The following is a 20,548-nucleotide window of genomic DNA, read 5'->3' as shown; positions in this document are numbered from 1 at the left end:
TGAAAATAGGTGGTGTGGCAAATAGTGAGGAGGGAAGTTTTAAATTACAGACGATAAAGATGGACAGAACAGCGGCCAATGGAATTTAACCCTGAAATGTGTGAGGTGATATATTTTGGGAGAATTAAGAAGGCAAAGGAATACACAGTGAAGGATAGGGTGCTGGGATTACAGAGACCAGCCATGCCCAAAGAGCCATGAAGGCAGCTGGACAGGTACATACAGTGGTTAGAAAGCACAGGGGATTATAATAGAATATAAGGGGAGGGGGATTGTGACGGAGTATAAAACACTGGTGAGGCCACAGCTGGAGTAGTGTGTGTGGTTCTGGTTGCCTCCCTATAGGAAGGATGTGATTGCGTTGGAGAGGATGTGGAGGAGATTCACCAGGATTCAGGACAGAGGTTGGCTGGGCTGGGATTTTTTTCCTTTCAGCAGAGAGGCTGAAAAGGTCCTGATCGAGTGGTATAAAATTATGAGGGATATGGATAGGTAGATAGAAGGTCAGTAGCAGACAGATCAATAACCAGGTAAGGAGCAGGAGATTTAGAAAATCCTTTTCACCCAGAGGGTAGTGGGAATCTGGAACTTGTTGCCTGGAAGTGGGGATAGAGGCAGGAATCCTGTCTTTAAGAAGTGTTAGATGGGTGCTTGAAATGACAAAGAATACAGGACTATATGCCAAGTGTTGGAAAATGGGATTAGGATAGATGCTTTGTGGCTAGCATGGACATGATGGGCCAAAGGGTCTCTCTCTGTGTTGTAAAAGCTCTCGAACTCTCTGAAACTATCTCCAGTAGAAGGCAGTGACTGGCAGAGAGAGAGCTGGTCATCAGTTTGTTGTCTTGACCCAATGTTGGGAGGAGAGAGACTGAATTCACTTTGATAAATCTCTGTTCAGCTTTGCTATCGTCTATCGGCAGCAGAGATTTCTGTTCAGGAAACACTGCATTCTGCTGGTTGATTGCCACTCAGATTAGACAGACAATCAGGCAGTGATTCCTGCCAGATTCCACCCTGATTAAAGCTGGGAGTTTTCGAAAGAATCTCTCCAATTGTGTTTGAATAAAAAGGCATCATTTTCTTGGAACTGGTGAAGCCCATCAGTGCCAATACAGACAGGAGCCGAGAACTCCCAGCTTCATCTTAATATTAACATAGATAAACATTAATTTGGCTCCCTGAAACCACTCTCTCTCACTGTGTCAGTGTAAAAATAGATCCGACTCCGGAAATTTTCCAGGAAGCAACTTCTAATTATCAGCCGTGAGAGTGAATCAGCTACAAACTTCACCCACTGCCAGTGTACCACATCACAAACAGCTACAGAGTAAAGCTCCCTCTACACTGTACCCCCCATCAAACACTCCCAGGACAGGTACAGCACAGGGTTAGATACACAGTAAAGCTCCCTCTACACTGTCCCCTATCAAACACTCCCAGGACAGGGACAGCACAGGGTTAGATACAGAGTAAAGCTCCCTCTACACTGTCCCCTATCAAACACTCCCAGGACAGGTACAGTACGGGGTTAGATACAGAGTAAAGCTCCCTCTACATTATCCCTCATAATGGGGTGAATACCAGGTCATGTGGAACCTACAGTAAGTAGTCACAAAACACTCATTTTGCTAGATTGAATCAGGGCAGGACTTACTCAGTTAATGGTAGGGTGTTGGAGAGAGTTACAGAACAAAGAGATCTCGGGGTACAGGTTCGTAGCTCCTTGAAAGTGGAGTCACAGGTGGACAGAGTGGTGAAGAAGGCATTCAGCATGCTTGGTTTCATCGGTCAGAACATTGAATACAGGAGTTGGGACATCTTGTTGAAGTTGTACAAGACATTGGTAAGGCCACACTTGGAATACTGTGTACAGTTCTGGTCACCCTATTATAGAAAGGATATTATTAAACTAGAAAGAGTGCAGAAAACATTTACTGGGATGCTACCAGGAATCGATGGATTGAGTTATAAGGAGAGGCTGGATAGACTGGGACTTTTTTCTCTGGAGCGTAGGAGGCTGAGGGGTGACCTTATAGAGGTCTATAAAATAATGAGGGGCACAGATCAGCTAGATAGTCAATATCTTTTCCCCAAAGGTAGTGGAGTCTAAAACTAGAGGGCAGAGGTTTAAGGTGAGAGGGGAGAGATATAGAAGTGTCCAGAGGGGCAATTTTTTCACAGAGGGTGGTGAGTGTCTGGAACAAGCTGCCAGAGGCAGTAGTAGAGGCGGGTACAATTTTATCTTTTAAAAAGCATTTAGTTAGTTACATGGGTACGATGGATATAGAGGGACGTGGGCCAAATGTGAGCAACTGGGATTAACTCAGGGGTTTTAAAAAAAAGGGTGGCATGGACAGGTTGGGCTGAAGGGCCTGTTTCCCTGCTGTAAACCTCGATGACTCCCAGGACAGGTACAGCGCGGGTCACTGGCCACTCCTGGCCAGAGTTTGATCAGTCGCATGTTACAGAAACAGCAGGAAGAAGCTCCAGGAAGTGAAGTGAGTGATTGAGACAGAGAGTGTGCTGGAGAGCAGAGGGGGGAGGGTCTGTCTGTCCACATTGTTCCTGCAGATATCAAATATTCCCAATGAAACTGAACGAGAACGCTGTGTGGTGTAGGTTATAAATTCCTGATCTCTGTCAGTTAGACAGAGGAAGAGGAGACAGCCACAGGTATGGGACCAGCAACACGGCAAACTTTAATACAATGGCTGCTAAATAGATAAAATATGTTAAAGAATCATGGAATCAAACTTCTACAGTTGTGTTTAGAAAGGCAGCTGGGCAAACAGCAGAGAGAAGCTGTAAAATGAATGTGTGAATGTTAAGATGAGGTGTTTGAGGCTGATATTCTGCATGTTAACCTTAAGAGAATCTTAAACAATGACTCCCAAGTCCCTTTGTATTTCTGGTTTCCTCAGCATTTCCCATTTAGAAAATAGTCTCTGCCTCCATTCCTCCTTCCAGAGTGCGTAACTCACACTTTTCCACATTGTATTCCATCTGCTGTTTCTTTACCCACTCTCCTAACCTGTCTCCTAACCTGTTCACAGATATGGCAATCCTGACCTGGGTGTTCCCCCGCATCTCACTCCTGCTTCTCCTTCAAGATTCACAAGCTGATGATAGTTGTGGGGTCGGGTTTAACAGATATCCAGGTAATCCAAACATTAATGAGGGGTGTGGGGTATATCAGAGTGTTACAGTGAGGGGGTGTGGGGTATATCAGTGTTACAGTGAGGGGGTGTGGGGTATATCAGAGTGTTACAGTGAGGGGTGTGGGGTATATCAGAGTGTTACAGTGAGGGGTGTGGGGTATATCAGAGTGTTACAGTGAGGGGTGTGGGGTATATCAGAGTGTTACAGTGAGGGGTGTGGGGTATATCAGAGTGTTACAGTGAGGGGTGTGGGGTATATCAGTGTTACAGTGAGGGGTGTGGGGTATATCAGAGTGTTACAGTGAGGGGGTGTGGGATATATCAGTGTTACAGTGAGGGGGTGTGGGGTATATCAGAGTGTTACAGTGAGGGGTGTGGGGTATATCAGAGTGTTACAGTGAGGGGTGTGGGGTATATCAGAGTGTTACAGTGAGGGGTGTGGGGTATATCAGAGTGTTACAGTGAGGGGTGTGGGGTATATCAGTGTTACAGTGAGGGGTGTGGGGTATATCAGAGTGTTACAGTGAGGGGTGTGGGGTATATCAGAGTGTTACAGTGAGGGGGTGTGGGGTATATCAGAGTGTTACAGTGAGGGGTGTGGGGTATATCAGTGTTACAGTGAGGGGTGTGGGGTATATCAGAGTGTTACAGTGAGGGGTGTGGGGTATATCAGAGTGTTACAGTGAGGGGTGTGGGGTATATCAGAGTGTTACAGTGAGGGGGGTGGGGTATATCAGTGTTACAGTGAGGGGTGTGGGGTATATCAGTGTTACAGTGAGGGGGGTGGGGTATATCAGTGTTACAGTGAGGGGTGTGGGGTATATCAGAGTGTTACAGTGAGGGGGGTGGGGTATATCAGTGTTACAGTGAGGGGTGTGGGGTATATCAGTGTTACGGTGAGGGGGTGTGGGGTATATCAGTGTTACGGTGAGGGGGTGTGGGGTATATCAGTGTTACGGTGAGGGGTGTGGGGTATATCAGTGTTACGGTGAGGGGTGTGGGGTATATCAGTGTTACGGTGAGGGGTGTGGGGTATATCAGTGTTACGGTGAGGGGGGGTGGGGTATATCAGTGTTACGGTGAGGGGGGTGGGGTATATCGGAGTGTTACGGTGAGGGGGTGTGGGGTATATCGGAGTGTTACGGTGAGGGGTGTGGGGTATATCGGAGTGTTACGGTGAGGGGTGTGGGGTATATCAGAGTGTTACGGTGAGGGGGGGTGGGGTATATCAGTGTTACGGTGAGGGGTGTGGGGTATATCAGAGTGTTACGGTGAGGGGTGTGGGGTATATCAGTGTTACGGTGAGGGGTGTGGGGTATATCAGTGTTACGGTGAGGGGGTGTGGGGTATATCAGTGTTACGGTGAGGGGGTGTGGGGTATATCAGTGTTACGGTGAGGGGGGGTGGGGTATATCAGAGTGTTACGGTGAGGGGTGTGGGGTATATCAGAGTGTTACGGTGAGGGGGGGTGGGGTATATCAGTGTTACGGTGAGGGGTGTGGGGTATATCAGAGTGTTACGGTGAGGGGTGTGGGGTATATCAGTGTTACGGTGAGGGGTGTGGGGTATATCAGTGTTACGGTGAGGGGGTGTGGGGTATATCAGTGTTACGGTGAGGGGGTGTGGGGTATATCAGTGTTACGGTGAGGGGGGGTGGGGTATATCAGAGTGTTACAGTGAGGGGTGTGGGGTATATCAGTGTTACAGTGAGGGGTGTGGGGTATATCAGTGTTACAGTGAGGGGTGTGGGGTATATCAGTGTTATGGTGAGGAGTGTGGGGTATATCACAGTGAGGGTTTGGGGGTATATGACAATATAGGGTGAATCGGAGTTCTATATAACAGTGAATACTGATGGATTGTATGGTGTGTTGCGGGTTTAGGGTAATATTGAGTTATTTAGCCTCTGTTTTGTTTTACCTTCTTTCTCCATGCAGCAAATGAAGATATTTCCATTCATTGTGGTGTTCAGGTCATCGATTTATCCATTAATATTTGTCCTCTGTATTTTGCTGGCTTTGATCCTTTGACGTTGGATCTGAATGGTCAAAGTAATGACCCGCAGTGTGCTGGGAGAGTGGACACTTCACTCAGTCCTCCCAGGATTCATTATTCTTTTGTTATTGATGATACTGTCCACAGTAGCTGTGGGAGTCAGTTCCAGGTCAGTGCTTTGTGGAATTTGGGTCTTATTGATGGGTTTGAATTCTAGATGTGGGAGGTTATTCAGAGAGAGGAAGAGAGAGAGAGTGTAATTATGGGCTGTTTCCCAGTGAAGCTTAAGCCACAATAACATTCACACCACACAGGTGCCAGGCAATGACTGTCTCCAACAAGACTGAATCTAACTGTCACCCTTTGCCATTCAAAGGTATTACCATCACTGAATCTCCACACTCAACATCCTGAGGGTTACCGTTGACCAGGAATTGATCTGGACCTAGCCACACAAATACTGTGGCTACCAGAGCAGGTCAGAGGCTGGGAATCCTGCAGAGAGTAACTCACCTCCTGACTCCCCAAAGCCTGTCCACCATCTACAAGGCACAAGTCAGGAGTGTGATGGAATATTCCCCACTCGCCTGGATGGCTGCAGCTCCAACAACACTCAGGACAAAGCAGCCCCCTTGTTTGCTAAGTCTTCTACAAATCTTTCCAGTTTAATGACATCCTTCCTACAGCAGAGTGGCCAGAACTGTACACAGTGCTCCAAATGTGGCCTTATTAATGTTTTGTAACATCTCAACTTCTGTACTCAGTTGTCAATCTCATTCAAGATTGAGGTTGATACATTTTGGATTCTTAGATTATGAGGGACATGGACGGAGTGGGGTGCACGGTGGCTCAGTGGTTAGCACTGCTGCCTCACAGTGCCAAAGACCTGGGTTCGATTCCCAACTTGGGTCACTGTCTGAGTGGAATTTGCACATTCTCCCCATGTCTGCGTGGGTTTCTTCTGGGTGCTCTGGTTTCCTCCCACAGTCCAAACATGTGCAGGTTAGGTAACCCCTTGGCCATGATGAATTCTCCCTCAGTGTACCTGAACAGGTGCCAGAGTGTGGCGACTAGGGGATTTTCACAGTAACTTCATTGCAGTGTTAATGTGAGCCTATTTGTGACTAATAAATAAAGACTTTTTTAATAAACTTTTTAAGGAGCAATTGTGTCCTTTAGTTGAAGAACATTTTTACTCAGAGGGTGGTGACGGTCCTGGGAGAGGGGTGGGGGCGGGATACCTCACATCCTTTGAAAAGTCCCTGGATGAGCACTTGGACCATCATTACATTCAGGGCTATGGGATTAGGTGGCAGATCAGATGTTTCTTGTATGTCATTACAAACTTGAGGGGCCTCTTCTGCTCTATATGAATCTTTGGTTCTCCGGAATGATGGGATCTGGGGATACTCTGCAGGAACCTGAAACTGGGTAGAAGCTCAGCCATGATCTTATTGGCTAGTAGAGCAGGCTTGAGGGACTGAATGGTCTATTACTGCTCCTATTTCTTACGTTGTTGACTGTGGGCCATTCTTTCCTGTGTTTCAGATTCTTGATGAAGGGCCTGGAACTGGAACTTTGACTGAATTTTCCAACCTCCAATCTGTGGTCATTTCCGGATTCATTGATTCTCCGGAGAATGGAGCCTCAGCGGTCAGTTACAGACCGGACATTTTCTTCAAATTCTCCTGCAAGTACCCACTCGAGTATATCCTCAAGAACACAAAGCTCAAAGCGTAAGTCTTTTAAAATAAGAAGAGTGCTGGAAAAGTTCAGCATCCTGGCAGCTTTCTGTAGAGAGAATTATTCATCAAGATGGGGAGTGAAATAGCTGATTCTGAGACTGGGGCCCTGAATCTTAATAAAGGAAACTGCGATGGTACGAGGCGGGAGTCGGCTCAGATAGATTGGGAAACGTTAGTTAACAGGCGGATCGGCAACGGCAAACATTCAAAAAGCAAAATGTGACAATTGCTTATTCCTGTCTGGCCTGAAAGTAAAACTGGAACGGTGGCTAAACCGTATCTTACAGGGGAATTTAGAGATAATATTGGATCCAAGGAAAAGGTATACGATTGGCCAGAAAAATCAATAGACTCGAAGATTGGGAACACGACCAGGGGATTAAAAGAGGAAGATAAAGACTGACTGTAAATGTTTCTGTAGGTATGAGAGGAGAGAAGGATTGGTAAAGATAAATTCTCACTGTCAGCAACAGGACAATTTATAATGGGGAACAAAGAACTGGCTAACCAGTTAAATACAAACTTTGATCCTGTCTTCACAAAACAGGACCTGATACCTGAAATGTTGGGAACACAGGGTTTAGTGACAGGGAGGAACTGAGGGAGATCAGCATTAGTAGAGAAATGTGTTGGGGAAATTGATGGTATTGAAGGTGGATAAATCCCCAGGGCCGGATAACCTGATTTATTATTGTCACATGTATTAGTATACAATGAAAAGTATTGTTTCTTGTGTGCTATACAGACAAAGCATACCATTCACAGAGAAGGAGAGGAGAGGGTGCAGAATGTAGTGTTACAGTCATAGCTAGGGTGTAGAGAAAGATCAACTTAATGCAAGGTAAGTCCATTCAAAAGTCTGACAGCAGCAGGGAAGAAGCTGTTCTTGAGTCAGTTGGTACGTGACCTCAGACTTGTATATCTTTTTTCTGATAAAAGAAGGTTGAGGTGAGAATGTCCAGGGTGTGTGGGGTTCTTAATTATGTTGGCTGTTTTGCTGAGGGAGTGGGAAGTATAGACAGTGTCAGTGGATGGGAGGCTGGTTTGCCTGATGGATTGGGCTATGTTCATGACCTTTTGTAGTTTCTTGCGGTCTTGGGAAGAGCAGGAGCCCAGACCAAGCTGTGAGGCAACAACAAAAAATGCTTTCTATGATGCATCTGTAAATGTTGGTGAGAGTCATAGCTGACATGCTAAATTTCCTTAGTCTTCTGAGAAAATAAAGGCGTTGGTGGGGCTTTCTTAACTATAGTGTCAGCATAGGGGGGGTCCAGGACAGGTTGTTGGTGATCTGGACACCTGAAAACTTGAAGCTCTCAACCCTTTCCACATCGTCCCTATTAATGTAGACAGGGGCATGTTCTCCTTTACACTTCCTGGTGTCGATGACAATCGCCTTCGTTTTGTTGACATTGAGGGAGATTATTGTTGCCGCACCAGTTCACTAGTTAAACAATGTGATGGTTTAACAGTGTAATTTCATGATTTAATGAATGGGATTCTGGCAGTTTCTCAGGGACAGGAAGTTTGAACGATCACAATAGAATGTTCCACATGAGATTCCAAAGCGCTTTACAGCCAATGAAATACTTTGTGAAGTGATGTAAGATCCCACAAAGAACAAAGTGGATATCTAAGGTAGATGTAAATAAACCCATCAACATCACTGGGAGCAGAGGATCTGCCTGGTGTTTGGCCGATATTGATTTCTGAGCCAATATCAGACAGATTCCCTGATTATTTAGAGGTCAGAGAGGTTTACAGCATGGAAACAGGCCCTTCGGCCCAACTTGTCCATGCTGCCCTTTATTTTTTAAAACCCCTAAGCTAATCCCAATTGCCTGCATTTGGCCCATATCCCTCTATACCCATCTTACCCACGTAACTGTCTAAATGTCTTTTAAAAGACAAAATTGTACCCACCTCCACTACTACCTCTGGCAGCTTGTTCCAGACACTCACCACCCTCTGTGTGAAAAAATTGTCCCTCTGGACATTTCTGTATCTCTCCCCTCTCACCTTAAACCTGTGCCCTCTAGTTTTAGACTCCCCTACCTTTGGAAAAAGATATTGACTATCTAGCTGATCTGTGCCCCTCATTATTTTATAGACCTCTATAAGGTCACCCCTCAACCTCCTATGCTCCAGAGAAAAAAGTCCCAGTCTATCCAGCCTCTCCGTATAACTCAATCCATCAAGTCCCGATAGCATCCTAGTAAATCTCTTCTGCACTCTTTCTAGTTTAATAATATCCTTTCTATTATAGGGTGACCAGAACTGTACACAGTATTCCAAGTGTGGCCTTACCAATGTCTTGTACAACTTCAACAAGACGTCCCAACTCCTGTATTCAATGTTCTGACCAATGAAACCAAGCAGGCTGAATGCCTTCTTCACCACTCTGTCCACCTGTGACTCCACTTTCAAGGAGCTATGAACATGTACCCCTAGATCTCTTTGTTCTGTAACTCTCCCCAGTGCCCTACCATTAACTGAGTAAGTCCTGCCCTGGATCAGTCTACCAAAATGCATCACCTCGCATTTACCTAAATTAAATTCCATCTGCCATTCGTCAGCCCACTGGCCCAATTGATCAAGATCCCGTTGCAATTGGAGATAACTTTCTTCTCTGTCCACTATGCCACCAATCCTGTTGTCATCTGCAAACTTACTAACCAAGCCTCCTAAATTCGCATCCAAATCATTAATATAAATGACAAATAACAGTGGACCCAGCACTGATCCCTGAGGCACACCACTGGTCACAGGCCTCCAGTTTGAAGAACAACTCTCTACAACCACCTTCTGGCTTCTGTCAAGAAGCCAATTTTGTGTCCATTTAGATACCTCACCCTGGATTCCATGAGATTTAACCTTATGCAACAAACTACCATGCAGTACCTTGTCAAAGGTCTTGCTAAAGTCCATGTAGACAACATCAATTGCACTGCCCTCATTTACCTTCTTGGTTACCCCTTCAAAAAACTCAATCAAATTAGTGAGACATGATTTTCCACTCACAAAGCCATGCTGACTGTCCCTAATCAGTCCTTGTGTCTCTAAATGCCTGTAGATCCTGTCTCTCAAAATACCTTCCAACAATTTACCCACCACAGATGTGAGGCTCACCGGCCTGTAGTTCCCAGACTTTTCCCCATAGCCCTTTTTAAACAAAGGCACAACATTTGTCACCCTCCAATCTTCAGGCACCTCACCCGTGACTGTTGATGATTCAAATATCTCAGCGAGGGGACCTGAAATTTCCTCCCTCGCCTCCCGCAATGTCCTGGGATACATTTCACCAGATCCCAGGGATTTATCTACCTTGATGCACTTTAAGACTTCCAGCACCTCCTTCTCTGTAATATGTACCCTCCTCAAGATAGTTAGGCCCAAGAAGATGATTCCCGCTCACATGGATGGGGAATCAGTATCCTGTTGTTTATGCGGAGAGGAGAGGGTAGAGGATGGTTGTGTGTGGTGATGAGGCTCGATGGGGCAATCTCCGAGATAAACTATATAAATCGATCTGACCTCATGTAGTCTTTAGCTTTAGTGAAGTAACAGAGAGCCGGAGAGCTGACAAACAGTGTGGGTAAACACAGCAGCGATGGCAGCAGAACAGACCCTGTTTGTAGTTGAATTTGAGCGAGTGTTTTCCACAGCTCACTGTCTCTCACTGTTTCTTTCAGGTCTTCGATCTCCGTTGCTGTGGCGATGAGTAACGGTACTTTCAGCAGATCGCTCACTCTGCAGCTGTACAATGTACGCTTCTAATCTCAATTCACGTGTCGAATCATTGCAGTCTGCTTAAAGTAGATTCACATATTCCTCACCCAAAACTCATGAACACACACAATACACAGGATGACACAGTGACACAGGGGTTAGCGCTGCTGCCTCTCAGCGCCAGGGATCTGGGTTCAATTCCCGGCTTGGGTCACTGTCTGTGTGAAGTCTGCACGTTCTCCCCGTGTCTGCGTGGGTTTCCTCCGTGTGCTCCAGTTTCCTCCCACAGTCAGAAAGAAGCACTGGTTAAGGTGCATTGACCCGAACAGGCACTGGACTGTGGCGACTAGGGGAATTTCACAGTAACTTCATTGAGGTGTTAGCGTAAGCCTTGCTTGTGACTAATAAATAAACTTGAACTCATTTATATGCAAAGGTTTGGCTTCCATCACCAAGTCCAGTCAACTTCACATCGTGACCCCTCGCACCCCGACCCCTCACCCCCCGCCTTTTGCACTCTGACCCCTCACCCCTGGCCTTTTGCACTCTGACCCCTTGCACCCATGATTGATTTAAGATGTTGGGTGACGTGGGGTTTTTTGATCACAGAGACATGGGAGTTTCTGTCATCTTCCTCACTCCCGGGATTTGCTGCTAAAACTTTCCGAATTCTTTCTAACTTCACTTTGTTTTATTCTGGACAGGATCAGAATTTCACATCAGCTCTGATTATCCCGGACACCGGCCTTCCACTCAAATACAAAGTTTATGTTGAAGTTAGCGTCAATAATTTAACTGCGAAGTAAGTGTGCACAGAGACAGGAACAGGTATTAAAACTCCTCCAGCCCATTCCCCATTCTATCCAATCACAGGCAACGCTGCATCATCGCTTATCCAATAAAAATCCATCCCATCCCCAGCCCAAAACTCCCAGCATGCTCACCTTTCGGGATTCAACATTTCCACAATCTCTTTTTTGAGTAGAATGTTTCCTGCTTTAACTATCAAAGTGTCTCAGGTTATTTTATATCATTCTTCATTTCTCCCATTTGAAAGAATCATTTCTCTCCTGATGCCCTATTGGTTCCTGTGATTATTGTAGACAATCTGACTTCAGGGTTTAGCCGCAGTGGGTTCAGGAATTAGAACTGTCAGCGAGCCATAAACCAGCTGAGGTGATTCAGAGTGAGGGCAACAGGTTCTGGTCTGGGCTGGCACTCTCTGTCAGGACGGGCACTTGACAAGTTACCACTTGGGTAAAGAGATTCTAAAACCTGCTGCCAACAAGAACAAAGAACAAAGAAAATTCCAGCCCAGGAACAGGCCCTTCGGTCCCTCCAGGCCTGCACCGACCGTGCTGCCCCCGACTGAACTAAAACCTCTACCCTTCCGGGGACCGTATCCCTCTATTCCCATCCTATTCATGGATTTGTCCAGACGCCCCTTAAAACTCACTATCACAACTGCTTCCACTCCCTCCCCCCAGCACCGAGTTCCAGGCACCCACCCCCCTCTGTGTAAAAAATCTGCCTTGGACATTTCCTGTAAACCTCGCCCGTTGCGCCTTTGGGAGAGACGGGGGTTGCTGTGGGAGGGGGAACTGGTGAGTGGGGCAGTGTTATTAACTGGTCATGTGTTTGATTTTTCAGTTTTAATGTCCTGTTGGATCACTGTTTTGCCACACCATCACCATTCAATGCCTCAGCACTCGACTCTGGATATTCTTTCTTTGTTGGGTTCGTGTCTCTGATTATTTCACATTTTCAATTCTGGTGCTGATTAGTTGTTCAGTTGTTAACGACTATTCCACATTGTTAACTCCAGGTGCAACGTAACTCCTCACACAAACATCATCACAAACGGGATCAGCCAGAAATCCCAGTTTGTTTTTGATACATTTCGCTTTACGGAGCACAGCGACAGGAAACTCTCCACTGTCTACGTACACTGCATCACCAGACTGTGCAAAGCTCAGACCTGCCACTCACTGCTCAAGGTAGGCAGTCAAACTAGCTGTGTCTACACAAAGACTCGACTTTCTCCTCGATCCTCATACGCTGGAGCTCTTTCACCACAGCACTTTGTAAATTATGTAGACTTGGGAATATTCTCTAATTCCTGGACCCTTTCCCATCATCGCTCTCTCCACATCATTCCTGCTCCTGGGCTGAAGATTCCCTGTTTGTACAGATGGGAGATATCGCTCGCTCTCTCTCTCATTCGCTCAGAACCAGGCCCACTCCAAATATGGAACATTCTGGAGTGAAACCAGCTTGAATCCTCCTTCCCAAAGCCCCTGTGAACAGGATTTTCCCCAAGGATTGGGATTTAGGTGAATCACCCAGTTTATAACTGAATTAACAGAAGGAGTGGACCATTCAGCCCATCAAGCCCATTCAGTCCCATGGTTTTGGTTTCAATTCCATTTCCCACCCATTCTCCAAATTCCTTAATTCTATGAGAAACTTTGTCTATTCGAGCCTGAAATATCTCTAACGATGGAGCATCCGCACTCCTCAGGGTCAAGAATTCCAAATGATTCACAACCCTTTGAGTGAAGAGATTTCTCCTTATCCCAAGTCCTAAATGATTGGTCCTGGATCCTGAGACTCTGTCCTATTGTTCTAGATTCCCTCATTCTGGAAACAATGGGCAGGAATTTACACCTTCGCTCGAGCAAGAGCAGAAAATCCCACCTGAGGAAAATGGGCATTCCCACTGTCCGCCCCTCACCCGCTCTGATTCCGAGGTGGGCAGGGTGTAGAATTCCAGCGCATGTTTGTTTTATCCTGTCAAACCCCATTATAAACTTTAATATTTCAATGGGATTATTTCTCATTCTTCTAAACTCCAGAGAATATAAACCCAGTACATTCCATCCTTTGCTGCACTGTTTCCCAGGCACATTCTCTAAATATGGAGACCAAAATAATGCTCCAAATATTGTCCATGGTTCCTCAATCTCACTGCTTCCTTCCCGACTCTGTAACATTCCCAGAGTGAACAGAACTACCCCAAGTATTTGACCGTGTTGGTAACCAGTGCCTGTCTCTGTGATGGGAAACTGGGAGAGTCAGTGACCAGAGGGGTTCAGGTTGAAGAGCAAGTGGGGAAGATGAGAATTTTTTGAAATTTTTTTCTCGAGTTGTTGTGATGTGAAATGAACTCTCAAAAAGCAGATTCAACAGCAATTCCTTTTGGAAGTTTAAGAAATATTTCAAAAGGGAACACCTGCAGGACTATAACCTGGGAGTGAAATTAGGCCCAGCACAGGCACCAGGAGCTGAATGGCCTCCTGTGCTAAACTTCTGTTTTGGATGTGATTCTGTTCCTATAAATCACACAGGGCTGCTTCAGAGATGGAAGGAGGAAGGGGCAAAGTCAAGAAGATTCCCCCCTTGAGAGAGTGACAACAGAAACCTTCACAGTTTCATCTGGACCCATCTACACCAGTGAAGAAGGTGAGCTCTCAGTAACAGCCGATCACAACTTCATCACTCTGCCTTCTGTCCTTCCGAAAAAACAATTCCTCCTGAGAAAGCAGCCATTGGTCCCAATTCCTGACTTCATTACAATCTCCACAGGTGCTGGAACAGAACATTCCCTCAGATAGCAACAACAACTGGCATTTACCAAGCACCTTTAACACAGGACAATATCCCAAATCACAGGAACCAAACAATTTGACATTGAGTCACATGAAAGGGTGAAAACACGATTAAAGAGGCAGGTTATAAGGAGTGTCTTAAAGGAGGGCAATGCAGCAGAGAGGGAGATTTAGATAGAGGAGACTTCAGCAAGCTGAAGGCATGGCTACCGACTGTGGAGCTATTAATACCAGGCTGTCTCAGTGCAGAATAAGAGGAGTGTGGAGATCTCCAAGGATTGTTAGATTGGAGGTGTTTACAGAGATAGAAGGGATAAGGCCATATGAGAATTTTAAATTTGGGGTGTTGCCTGTCTGGGAGGGAGTGTGGAAGTTGGTGTAAGGGAACTGTGAACGGTGTGATGGTGAGAATGCAGAGCCAGGCTGTGGAAAAGCTCCCTCCAGCTGCACCAGGCCTCAAATAACAAAAGAATGTGAGAACTCAGTGTTTACCCCACCTTTGTGCGTTTGCATTTGATTGGTCTGGGGATTTATTAACATATACTGGGTGCCATCCATATTAAGTTACAGTTATGATAAAACTGCCAGAGAAAGATGAATAACATTAGTTAAATATGTAAAAGGTGTGCAGAGACTGGGGTAAGCACTCACCTCAAACAACAACAGTGGGTACGAAAGGTCTAAATCCACTGACATACAACCACATTTACAACAAACACACAAATTAGAAGGTTGATGAAGATAGTGCAGTGAATGTTGTGTACATGGATTTCAACAAGGCATTTGATAAGGTCCCAGATTGGTCAAAAAAGTAAAAGCCCATTGGATACAGGGTAATGTGGATCACAAGCTGGCTTAGTAACAAGAAATAAAGGATAATGATTAATGGATGCCCTCGTGAATAAAAAGCTGTTTCAAGTGGTGTTCCACAGGGCTCAGTGTTGGGATCCTTGCTGTTTGTGTTATATATTAATATTTAGAGATGAATATGGGGAGCATGATTGGGAAATGTGCAGATGACACAGATTGGCTGGGTAATGGATAGTGTAGAGGATAGCCACAATCAACAAAACAATATAGATGGGTTGATGGAATGGGCGGTAAAGTGACAGATGGAATTTAACACAGAGAAGTGTGAAGTCATGCATTTAGGGAAGTCAATCATCACAGAGAGTAAATGGGAATACACTAGGAAGGGTAGATGAAGTGAGAGATCTTGGTGTACAAGTAGACAGATCCCTAAAGGCAGCATTTCAGGTAGACAAGGTTGTAAAGAAGGCAGATGGAATGTTCTCTTTCACTGGCAGAGATATAGAATATGAAAGTAAGTATATAATGATGGAACTGTATAAAACACTGATGAAGCCGCAACTGCAGTATTATATGCAGCTCTGGTAACCATGTTACAGGTTGGAAATAATTGTCCTGGAGAGAATGTAGAGTGTTGCCAGGGCTAGAAAAAATGTAGCTTTGAGGAGAGATTGGATATGTTGGGATTATTTTCCTTGGAACACAAGGCTGAGAGGTGATTTGACAGAGAGAACTGAGGGGAAGAGATAGAATGGACAGGATAAAATTGTTTCCCTTGGGAGAGAATTCTAGAACCAGGGGCACAGATTCAGGATAAGTGGCAGTAGGTGTAGGAGGGACACGAGAAAGAATTGTTTTATGCCAGGGAATGTGTCTGGAATTCACTGCCTGAGTGGGTGGTGGAGACAGAGACCCTAAACCCTGGGTGAACCTGTTGTAAACCTTGTTAATGTGAAGTCACTTTGGCAAGGTTTGAAAATACCGCGGGGCGGGGGGTGGGGAATATGGCAAGGGTGGGGGGTCTTTAGTTATATTCAAATTGATTAAAATATATTAAAATCAGGTTTACTCCTTTTGTGTCTGTGAACCAGTGAGGGGGTGGTTAGAATTGGAGATTGCAATCTCGCTGGTGAGATTCGAGATTCCTGGATTTCACTGGGTCTTGAACCCCCGACATTCCTGCTGATGGACAGCACGGGCTCAAAATCACACCCAACATTTCCAATAACCATGAATGAGTTCCATAGAATCCCACTGAAGGGAGATGGTAGCGATAATGTCACTGGACCAGTGATCCAGAGACCCAGGCTGATGCTCTGGGATCACCGGCTTCGAATCCCACAATGGAATTTTAATTCAATTAATAAAATATCTGGATATGAAAGCTAATCTGTGATGGAGACCATGAAACTATCACTGATGTAAAAACCCACCTGGTCACAAATGTTCTTAAGGGAAGGAAATGTGCCGTCCTTACCCAATCTCACCCACAGCGGACCCCAGCCTCACAGCCCCACCCTCTGAAATAACCCAGCAAAGGAAGTTCAAGGCAATTCGAGATGGGCAACAAATGCTATCCTTGCCAGTCGTGTCTATGTCTATGAAAGAATTAACTAAATATCTTAAAACACACAGGGATAGAGGAAAGCTATCTGCTTCGTTAATATCTATATTTGGGTCCAGCTTTAGAGTCTAACTTTGGTTAAATTAAGTGCCATGTGGTATATGATATGGATTTGATTCAGCATCTCATTGGACCATTTCTCTTCAATAAAACGCTTCTTTCTCTCTGCCCAGAGTACACAGCGTCAGGATTTCCAGCACCTTGGAACGGTAAGTGGCTAAGGATTTATCAGTGGAACTATCCTGAGCCAGCTGATCACAGGACAGGGAGATACCATCTGCTATCATCCCCCCAGCTTCAAACAAACCTGTTATTTCTTCAACAAGATTCAAGAAGCATTTTGTTATCCAGAGAATTCCTCTCTCATCTCTGCCCTTTGAACTCTACATTGAAACCTTTCGTGTTTCTATTTCATCAACTTAACTCCCCCCCGAACTCCGAGACTCACTCCCGGACCCCACCCCTGCCCCGAACTCCGAGACTCACTCCCAGATCCGCCCCCCCCCCCCCCCCCCCGAACTCAGACACTCACTCCCAGAGACCCCCCCGAACTCCGACACTCACTCCCAGAGCTCCCCCCCAACCCCCGAGACTCACTCCCACACATTCATCCGCTGGCCTCAGTTCACAACTAACAAGCACATTGACCCAAATTTTTTCTTGGATGGGATCAAGCACTTATTCCCAAGAATGAATAAGGAAGGAATTTGTGTGTTCCTGGAGAGGGTAGTATTGCTGCCTTTTTAAACTATTGTAGTCTCAGGTGTATCTAGGATCAGGTGCAGAGACATTGACCTAAGGAAGGAATTCTGATACATTTTTATGATGAGGGTGATGCCCCTCCGAGGTTATCCTTGACTCTGACTTATTATTGTCACATGTATTACCATACGGTGAAAGGTATTGTTTCTTGTGCACTATTCAGACAAAACATACTGTTCATGGAGGAGAGAGTGCAGAATGTAATGTTTCAGTCATAGCTTGGGTGCAGAGAAAGCTCAACTTAATGTAAGGTAGGTCCATTCAAAAGTCTGAAGACAGCAGGGAAGATCCTGTTCTTGAGTCAGTTGGAACGTGACCTCAGACTTTCGTATCTTTCTCCCAACAGAAGAAGATGGAACAGAGAATGTCTGGGCTGCTGGGGTCCTTGACTATGCTGGCTGCTTTGCTGAGGCAGCAGGAAGCGTAGATAGGGTCAATGGATAGGAGGCTGGTTTGCATTATAGATTGGGCTACATTCATAACCTTTTGTAGTTTCTTGTGGTCTTGGGAATAGCAGGAGCCCATACCAAGCTGTGATAGAACCAGAAAAAATGCTTTCTATGGTGTATCTGTAAAAGTTGGTGACAGTTGTGGCAAACATGTCAAATTTCCTTAGTCTTCTGAGAAAGTAGAGGTGTTGGTGGGCTTTTGTAGTTATAGTGTCAGCATGGGGGTGGGGGGAGATCAGGACAGGTTGTTGGTGATCTGGGCACCTAAAAACTTGAAGCTCTTGACCCTTTCTACTTCGTCCCGTTGATGTAGACGGGCATGTTCTCCTTTATGCTTCCTGAAGCCAATGACAATCTCCTGTGTTTTGTTGACATTGGGGGAGAGATTATTGTCATTTCACCAGTCTCTCTATCTCATTCCTGACTTTACACCTGGTGAAGAACTTCCTGGATATTTGATATCGAAACTTTTCATTTTAATGAAATAACATTTCACTTTGAACAAAACAGATATTCTTTGTATTTTGTAATTTTTCACTGGCCAGGACAGTGCAGCTGATCTGAGTTGTATTGTGCTGACAGAATAAGTAAGGACAGGAGGGGATGTGAATATTTTCTTGATGCAGCGAGTTCTGGATTGAAGTAGGAATGGGGATTGCTCTGCAGGCAGCTAGTCTGGACTCAATGGATCAAATAACCTCCTTTTGTGCCTTTGTGACACTCTGACAGTGGTTAGCACTGCTGCCTCACAGTGCCAAGACCTGGGTTCAATGCACAGCTTGGGTCACTGTCTGTGTGGAGTTTGCATGTTCTCCCCACGTCTGTGAGTTTCCTCCGTGTGCTCCAGTTTCCTCCCGCACTCCAAAGATGTGCAAGTTTGGTGGACTGGCTGTGCTAAATTGTCCATTAGTCCATCAGAGGGACTAGTCAGGTAAATATATGGGGATAGAGGGAGAAGGCCTGGGTAGGATTGTTATCACTGCAGGCTCAATGGGCTGAATGGCCTCCTTCTGCACTGCCGAGATTCTACAGATTCTAATTATCACACTATCCCAGCTCTCTCCAGGCTGCTCCCTTCAATTCTCATTAACACTCATGCTTTAGACATTCTGGTTTCAGTCGATAAGGAGCTGTCCCTTTAATGTAATGTGGAGATGCTGGTGTTGGACAGGGGTAAACACAGTAAGAAGTCTCACAACACCAGGTTAAAGTCCAACAGATTTCTTTAGTAGCAGAAGCCACTAGTTTTCAGAGTGCTGTTCCTTTAATCTGATGTGGGTATGCTGGCGTTGGACTGGTGTAAACACAGTAAAAAGTCTGACAACACCAGGTTTTAGTCCAACCGATTTATTTGATAATACTCACAAGCTTTCGAGGGGACTGCCTCTTCATCAGGTGAATGGAGAGTTCTGGCCTTTAATCTGAGCCACTGGAGGGAGCTGAATGATTCCATGATCACCATAAGTTGCCTTTCCTCATTTCTGTTTACCTGATGCTGATTTCTGTGTTGACTTTGGCATTTTTCAGACACGGCCCAGAGTGGCAAGGACAACCACATGCGCTTGGTGGGCCCCATTGTTGGCATTGTGCTGGCAATGATCACAGGCCTCCTTATGATCACCACCATCAGGAAGTGGATAAGAAGCCAGGTGACTAAGAGGAAGCAGCCAGAAGAAAATCACAAAGACATGGGTTACTCTGCAAACTGATTCTGGCCCTCTCTCAGCCCACTCCCCAAGGTTCTCTCACATTCAATAGGAACATTGCCAACAGAACTTGGAATTTTAACACTGAATATTAGAGTGCAGGGGGAAAGGAGAGAATCATGTTTCCAATTGACAAACCTTCCTCAACATGTTCTGGGTAGATTTCAGATTTGCATTTAGTTTCATAATCAACACTATCTTCTGTAAACTAGTGGAATGAAATCTTTTTTATTTAAGGTGGTAACTTGGCACTTTCATTTAATCTAGCTGAAAATATTTACTAATATTTGATAAACAGCAATCCTCCTCTGCCTGGGATTAACTGGATTTAAATAGATTTACCAAGTTATTTTGAATGATCTCAATAGTTTCCTTGGTATTTAGCACATGGTCAACAGGAGGCTGTAAATAATGTTCTACCCCAATTGCTTTGTGTCCATTGGCTGACTGGTGTTAAGTTTTTTTAATATATTCATGGGACAGGGCATCTCTGACTGAGCCAGCATTTATTGCCCATCCTTAGTTGCCCTTGAGAAGGTGGTGGTGTGCTCCTTCAATTGATGCAGTCCCTGTTCTGTGGATTGACCCTCAACGCCATTAGGGAGGAAATTCCAGTTCTTCTCAAAGCCAAGAACAACTCCCAGAAGTTTCACATGCATCCATTAAACATGAAAAGAAATACTTTACACTTCACAGACCTACAGGCACTCAATATTATTCACAATCTCTGTAATCAAGACAGAGGTGAGCACAGGTTTGATTTCCAGTCTGTGTGTCACAGCCTATGGTTGCACTGTGTGGATTATTTAACATGGCTATGTTCTGCACTAACACTGGCTGGAAACTGGATGTTCAGAGGCTGGGCAACAACACCCTTCCATGGACTGACATCAGATTGGTACAGGGAACAGTTACTGGGCAGCATGACATTTATGGGACAGTAGAGTTATTGGCATTGT

The 20,548-nt window shown here is 45.3% G+C and overlaps 1 protein-coding gene across 1 annotated transcript; it reads left to right on the top strand.

The window, feature by feature from the left end:
* The first annotated feature begins 2,603 nt into the window (after window positions 1–2,603).
* LOC145359774 (zona pellucida-like domain-containing protein 1) lies at window positions 2,604–20,255 on the top strand. The gene is made up of 11 exons (XM_080214552.1): window positions 2,604–2,676; window positions 3,057–3,161; window positions 5,099–5,325; window positions 6,705–6,892; window positions 10,594–10,666; window positions 11,335–11,432; window positions 12,281–12,367; window positions 12,456–12,627; window positions 13,978–14,092; window positions 16,846–16,881; window positions 19,411–20,255. The coding sequence occupies exons 2-11, from the start codon at window positions 3,059–3,061 to the stop codon at window positions 19,590–19,592; spliced, it is 1,281 nt and encodes a 426-aa protein (XP_080070678.1). The 5' UTR covers window positions 2,604–2,676; window positions 3,057–3,058; the 3' UTR covers window positions 19,593–20,255.
* The last annotated feature ends 293 nt before the right edge of the window (window positions 20,256–20,548 follow it).

The sequence above is a fragment of the Carcharhinus amblyrhynchos genome, chromosome 29, assembly GCF_965287045.1.
Source record: "Carcharhinus amblyrhynchos chromosome 29, sCarAmb.v2.hapA, whole genome shotgun sequence".
Lineage (NCBI taxonomy): Eukaryota > Metazoa > Chordata > Chondrichthyes > Carcharhiniformes > Carcharhinidae > Carcharhinus > Carcharhinus amblyrhynchos.
The sequence above is the reverse complement of the archived record's forward strand: the minus strand, read 5'-3'. Positions and strand labels throughout refer to the sequence as shown.

Excerpts from the sequence above, each read along its gene's own strand:
- LOC145359774 (XM_080214552.1), top strand. The coding sequence starts at position 3,059 with ATGGCAATCCTGACCTGGGTGTTCCCCCGCATCTCACTCCTGCTTCTC. Across the intron at positions 3,162-5,098 it reads CGGGTTTAACAGATATCCAG|CAAATGAAGATATTTCCATT; the intron begins GTAATCCAAACA and ends TTCTCCATGCAG. Across the intron at positions 12,368-12,455 it reads GGATATTCTTTCTTTGTTGG|GTGCAACGTAACTCCTCACA; the intron begins GTTCGTGTCTCT and ends TGTTAACTCCAG.